Below are 5,978 nucleotides of genomic sequence, written 5' to 3' on the forward strand. Positions count from 1 at the left end.
CCAGCTTTTAGTGGATGCATTGAATCTTCGTAGGGTGGACTCCTCGCAGTTTGCAGCTGCAATTGAGGACATAAAGTTTCAGCTCAAGATGTGGTTTTCCAAGCAATATATCTCGGTGTGTCGAAGAGAAGCAAATTCCGTAGCACATGAATTAGCTAAAATAGGTTGTATGTGTTTACCAAATAACTGTATCGATTGGGACTCGTATGTATCGTCCCAAGTGGCTGTTTGTACATCAAGTGACACGCGTGAGCACCGTTAATCTATAAAGTTTTTGCTCTGCCCTAAAAAAACTTAATATGCCATTTCCTCCTGAAAAAAAAAAGAGAAGACATTGTGGGGCCAGTCCCGTGGATTCATAACTTATGACGAGCTGCCTAATCTCACGGTCACAAACAAGACACGGGGGCGAGGCCCTCCCGCCGTTCCTGCTACCTACCCAGTGGATCTTTACTCCTCGATCAGAGTCATAGATAGCCGAGGGCCGACGCAACCATCGACGCGGAAGCAGAGGACGCGCCCAGCCCAGAGCCCCAGACCCAGTGCTGCAATCCGGCCGAGGGAGGGAGCGATGGGGTCCGTCGCCGACGACTCGGAGGAGGTGAGCACCGTGGGGGAGGCCTCGCGGATGGTGTGGGAGGAGTCCAAGCGCCTCTGGGGCATCGGCACGCCCATCGCCATCGCCACGCTCAGCATGTACGCCGTCAGCTCCGTCACCACCATCTTCGTCGGCCACCTCGGCAACCTGCCCCTCGCCGCCGCGTCCATCGGCCTCTCCGTCTTCGCCACCTTCGCCCTCGGATTCCTGGTACGTGCGCTCGCTGGCGGTATCCATCTCTTCTTCTCCCCAACACGGCAGCACCGCACTGCATAGTGCACACCATTGCCGTCCGCTGATGCCAATACGTCGCAGCTCGGCATGGGGAGCGCGCTGGAGACGCTGTGCGGGCAGGCTTTCGGCGCCGGCCAGGTGGCCATGCTCGGCGTCTACCTGCAGCGCTCCTGGATCGTCCTCATCGCCGCCGCGCTCCTCATGGTGCCCTTCTACGTCTTCGCCGAGCCGCTGCTGCTGGCCCTCGGCCAGGACCCCGAGGTCGCGCGCGAGGCCGCCCGCTTCGCGCTCTACATCCTGCCCGGCGCCTTCTCCTTCGCCGTCAACTTCCCCACCGCCAAGTTCCTCCAGGCGCAGAGCAAGGTCCTCGTGCTCGCCTGGATCGGCATCGCCGGCCTCTGCTTCCACGTCGCGGTCACCTACGTCCTCGTCACCGTCCTCGGCTGGGGCTCCGCGGGCGCAGCCCTCGCCTACGACCTCTCGCTCTGGGCCATCGCGCTGGGCCAGGCGGCTTACATCATCGGCTGGTGCAAGGACGGCTGGAGGGGCTGGTCCATGGCGGCGTTCAACGACATGTGGGCCTTCGTCAGGCTCTCGCTCGAGTCCGCCGTCATGCTCTGCCTTGAGATTTGGTACCTCGGCATGATCACCGTCCTCACCGGCGACCTCCAGGACGCGCAGATTGCCGTCGACTCGCTTGGCGTCTGGTACTTCCTACTACCAAAATTACAACCTGATAACATTCTCAACTCTCTCTTTCGAATATTTTGAACTAACTGAAGATACTGTAGTAAATAAATGCTTAATTATATATACTTAGCTCACAGAATATATGTGCCTTAATTTTCAGCATGAATATAAACGGATGGGAGGGTATGATCTTCATCGGCCTCAATGCTGCTATCAGGTCAGGCTAATTCAAATTTCAAAACTGTCTGGTGATTCTTGTGTTGTTCAGGAAATCTTGAACGACTGAACTGAACTTATAAAATTTCACTTTCTAAACTATTACCACTTGCCCTGCTTACGTTCTCATCAGTGTTCGGGTCTCCAATGAGCTGGGCTCTGGCCGTCCAAGGGCGGCGATGCACGCCGTCATCGTTGTCATCGGCGAGTCGTTGCTCATTGGGCTGCTCTGCATGGCCCTCGTGTTGATCTTCAGAGACAACTTCGCCAGCATCTACACTAGCGATGTGGAGCTCCGGCAGGCCGTCTCCAAGATTGCAGGACTGCTTGGCTTGACCATGGTGCTCAACAGCGTGCAGCCTGTGCTTTCAGGTATGCTTCTCCCCCTCGCAGCATGATGATTTTATTTTGTTCATGCCACCTCAACCTCATCTCTCGAGCTGACGACGTTGATCGGATGGATGATTCAGGGGTGGCCATTGGAGGAGGATGGCAAGGCCTTGTTGCATACATCAACCTTGGCTGCTACTACATTTTCGGGTTGCCATTGGGATATCTCCTCGGCTACAAGTTCAACTATGGAGTTGGGGTAATTGATTATGTTGTTTAAATTGGAGCACCGCAAATTGCAAAATAGAAAATGAAGAATATTTATGCTATGATTCTGCGACATCGGTTGTGAATTTGAGATATTGGTTCCAATTTTAGGGGATTTGGGCTGGCATGCTTTGCGGGGTTGCACTTCAGACATTTATTTTGCTCGTCATAGTGTGGAGAACAGATTGGAACGCAGAGGTATGAAATTCCTTCACCCTTCCAAATGTCACCATGTTTTTCATTTTGTGATGAACACAACTTTTAAAAACTCAACTGGAGGATGTTAGTTTGTCTTTATAATAACTAAGTGTTCATTAGGCACCAATTTAATAACTCAATGTTAGTTCATCTTTATAATAGCCTAGCAATTATTACGAATCAATTTAACAACTTTGGATATAGGAACAGAGGGCATAAAACCTTTCCAATCTTGAGTAAGCACTTATCATTTTTATTTTCTTTGAAAAGGCGGACCAACCCTGGCATCTGCATCGGTTGATGCACACAGTCATATATTATTGGTTATTCAACAATGCCTAGCAAAGCCTATCAATGATGTCGAACGAATCAAATTTTAAAAAAACGAGGCCATACATAGAAGGACCCACCTCACGACAACATCTCCCCAAAAACCTACAACAAAGCCTACAGCATGTGTTGAAACAACGAACAAAAACACTATCCCTAGAGGAAGCCTTCAGTAAGGAATCACAACAAACGTGTCGATGTCGACGGATCCAACCAAAGGTTGCATGTTGGGATTTCATCCTCGAATATGATGACCCAGAGTATGCACATGATTGTCGTCGAATGATGATGACCTGGAGTATGCACATAATTGTCGTCGAATGATGATGACTCACATAATTGACATCAACCGTTCTACCGCTGGTGATGACTTGCCAGCTGGATCCCGCTCTTGTGAGATCCCAAATACCACCCATGCCGGTGCGGAAAACATCGGGAGCAAGAAGAGGGCCTTGGTGCCCCGCTTCTAGACACTGTCACGCCGCCTTCGGTACTCATCCATGAGGGAGATAGGGACACTCAGACGTTGGGTTACAACCATATCATACGACTTATGACTTCTTTTTCCAATTGTTTGATTTCAGAAATATTTATGTAAACGTTATTTACATGGAAAATGTTGAGCTTTTCACCTTGCTCATCTCTCATACCCTACAATTGCAGGCGGCGCTAGCTTCAAGCCGTGTCCGAAAGTGGGGTGGCACCGAAGCAACCAAACCTCTCCTGGAAGAGAATTAGATCACATAAGCATTTGTTTATCTCCCCCTTTATTCTTTAACATTGTTCGTCTTTGTACTGATCACACCATATACCATGGAAATTCTTCGAGTATCAATAGGGTATGGTAACCAGGTTGAATAACTATATGTCTTGCATGGTTATACGAGCCCGAATAGTGTACACATTTTTGTATGCGGGTGCCAGAAGTTTGTTATTATCTGAAAGAATTATCATGAGCGGAACCGAACTATTGCCTGCTAAAATGTTGCTTGCGTTTAAATAAGAACAGGCACGGCTACGCTCTCCAATGGGCAGACCAAAAACGCAGTCACTTGGTAAAAAGCAGATTTTTTAGGGTATTTCTTTTTGGAAAAAATGGCTTCAACAGCATACCAAAACCTGCACGGCGACCAAACTTTTATAGTAGACTATAGGATTGAGAAATATGGGTCTCCAACAGATGCAAACCAAAAACACAAAACACACTCACTCGAACCCCATCCGCCTGGAATTTCATCGCCGCCGCCCCTCCCCACCTTGCCTTGACGAGGCCACCGTCTCCGCCATTCCATTGTCCGCCTCGAGCCCCGCCGCCTGTTCCCGCCGGTCGAGATGTTGACCACGACCCCTGCGGAAGCTCGGGACGCCACCCCCCGAAGTCGCCTGTTCCGGCGGTTTTCCCGCCCCGCCACTGCCCGATATGCTCGTCGTCGCCTGCCGGGGTCAATTAGCGGCCAAGCGACCACCACGAGAGTCACACGACCATCGCTGAGATGTGGCTCTATGTCGAGCCGCCGGAATTGGACTTGTTGAACATGTGTACATGTACGTAGGTCTGGGTTTTGTATGCCGCACCTGTAATGTCTCTTTTCCTCTGTATTTACTTGTATCTTGAGAGACAAGACACCGGTCGCACCCCTTGTACATATATATATATGTGCTAGTGCACGATCAATCAATTATCGATGCATCAAATCATTCTTTACATGGTATCAGAGCAAGTCGATCCTCCCGCTTCCGCTAACCCTAGCCGCCGCCTCGGGCCGCCGCCGTGATCCGCCGCCGCTGCCACCCCTCTCCCCGCCGCACCGCCCTCTCCACCTCGCCGTGCCGCCCGTCTCCTCCCCGCCGCGCCGCCCCAACCTCGCCGCGCCGCCCCCTTCCCCAACTCCTCACCGCCATGTCGTCCAACGCCTCCACCTACTCCAACCCCTTCGCCGTCAACCCTGCGGAAATCCGCGACATCAACGTCCACGCACGCATCCCCGTCGTCCTCGATGCCTTCAGCTCGACGTACTTCGCGTGGAAGACGTACTTCTCGCTGCTCTTCCACGAGAACAACCTCGTGGATCATGTGGACGACACTATTGACTCCCGCACCATGGTGGACGACGCCGAGTGGATCGCGATCGACGCCACCATCATTTGGTGGTTCTTCACCACCATCTCCAAGGACCTGTTCCACATGGTCGTGAGCGCCGGCAACGACGCCCGCGCCCTGTGGGTCAAGCTGAACGACCTCTTCACCGACAACAAGCTTCAGCGCCGCTTTTTTTGCAGCAGGAATTTTTTAACTGTCACCAGGATGAACAGTCCATTGATGACTACTGCCGCCGCCCGAAGACGTTGGCGGATGAGCTCCGCGACATTGGCGCCAAGGTTGATGACGATCTCCTCAGCACGCTCACCGCCGGCCTCAACGAGGACTTCGGCAACACCGCCTCCAACCTCACCTTGATGCCGGAGCCCTCCTTCCCCAAGTTCGTGGCGTACTTGCGGTTGGAGGAGCGTCGAATGAAGGGGGTCAAGAAGAGTGTGCAGCATCACGCCCTCGCCACCGGCACCTCCCGTGGTGCCCCACCACCAGCCGCCCCACCCGCGCCGCGCCAGCAGCCGCCGCCTCCGTGCCTCCGGGGTACTTTCCCCTACCGCCCGCTCCCCCCGCCCCTCCCGCTGCCCCCCAGCAGCCAGGTGGCGGGCGCCGTGGTAACCGCCGCGGGGGCGGCCGCAAGCAGCAACATGCGCCGGGGGGGGGGGGGGGGGGCTCGTCAGCAGCAGTAGGCCAACCCTCCGTGGACATACGGCACCAACCCGTGGACTGGCGTTGTCCATGTGTACTCGATGCCGGTCCCTCGGGCTCCTGCTCCGGGCATCCTTGGGCCTCGTCTGGCGAGCCACCAGGCCCTCTTTGCCGCGCAGAACGCCGCTCCTTACAACGGCTATGGTGTCGCGCCCCTGCCCGCCCCCGCCTACGGCGCCGTTGCTGCGCCGGCCTTCGGCGCCGCCCCCGCGCCAGCTTACGGCGCTGCTCCCGCGCCGGCCTATGGCGGGTTTTACCAGCCTCAGGTACCGCCACCGTGGGACCCGGTGAGGGAGTCCTGGATTAAGGGCTCCT

The 5,978-nt window shown here is 54.2% G+C and overlaps 1 protein-coding gene across 1 annotated transcript; it reads left to right on the forward strand.

The window, feature by feature from the left end:
- The first annotated feature begins 458 nt into the window (after window positions 1-458).
- On the forward strand, window positions 459-3,825 carry LOC125530543 (protein DETOXIFICATION 35-like). The gene is made up of 7 exons (XM_087534677.1): window positions 459-808; window positions 914-1,539; window positions 1,683-1,739; window positions 1,872-2,110; window positions 2,209-2,327; window positions 2,447-2,533; window positions 3,527-3,825. Exons 1-7 carry the CDS (start codon window positions 572-574, stop codon window positions 3,599-3,601), a joined length of 1,440 nt encoding a protein of 479 aa, XP_087390803.1. The 5' UTR covers window positions 459-571; the 3' UTR covers window positions 3,602-3,825.
- The last annotated feature ends 2,153 nt before the right edge of the window (window positions 3,826-5,978 follow it).

This window comes from Triticum urartu, chromosome 7A (assembly GCF_056163025.1).
Source record: "Triticum urartu cultivar PI428250 chromosome 7A, HENAU_Tu73, whole genome shotgun sequence".
Classification (NCBI taxonomy): Eukaryota; Viridiplantae; Streptophyta; class Magnoliopsida; order Poales; family Poaceae; genus Triticum; species Triticum urartu.

Coding starts and splice junctions, on each gene's coding strand:
- LOC125530543 (XM_087534677.1), top strand. CDS start 572: ATGGGGTCCGTCGCCGACGACTCGGAGGAGGTGAGCACCGTGGGGGAG. Junction 1,540..1,682: donor GTCGACTCGCTTGGCGTCTG/GTACTTCCTACT, acceptor CTTAATTTTCAG/CATGAATATAAACGGATGGG. Junction 2,328..2,446: donor AGTTCAACTATGGAGTTGGG/GTAATTGATTAT, acceptor TTCCAATTTTAG/GGGATTTGGGCTGGCATGCT.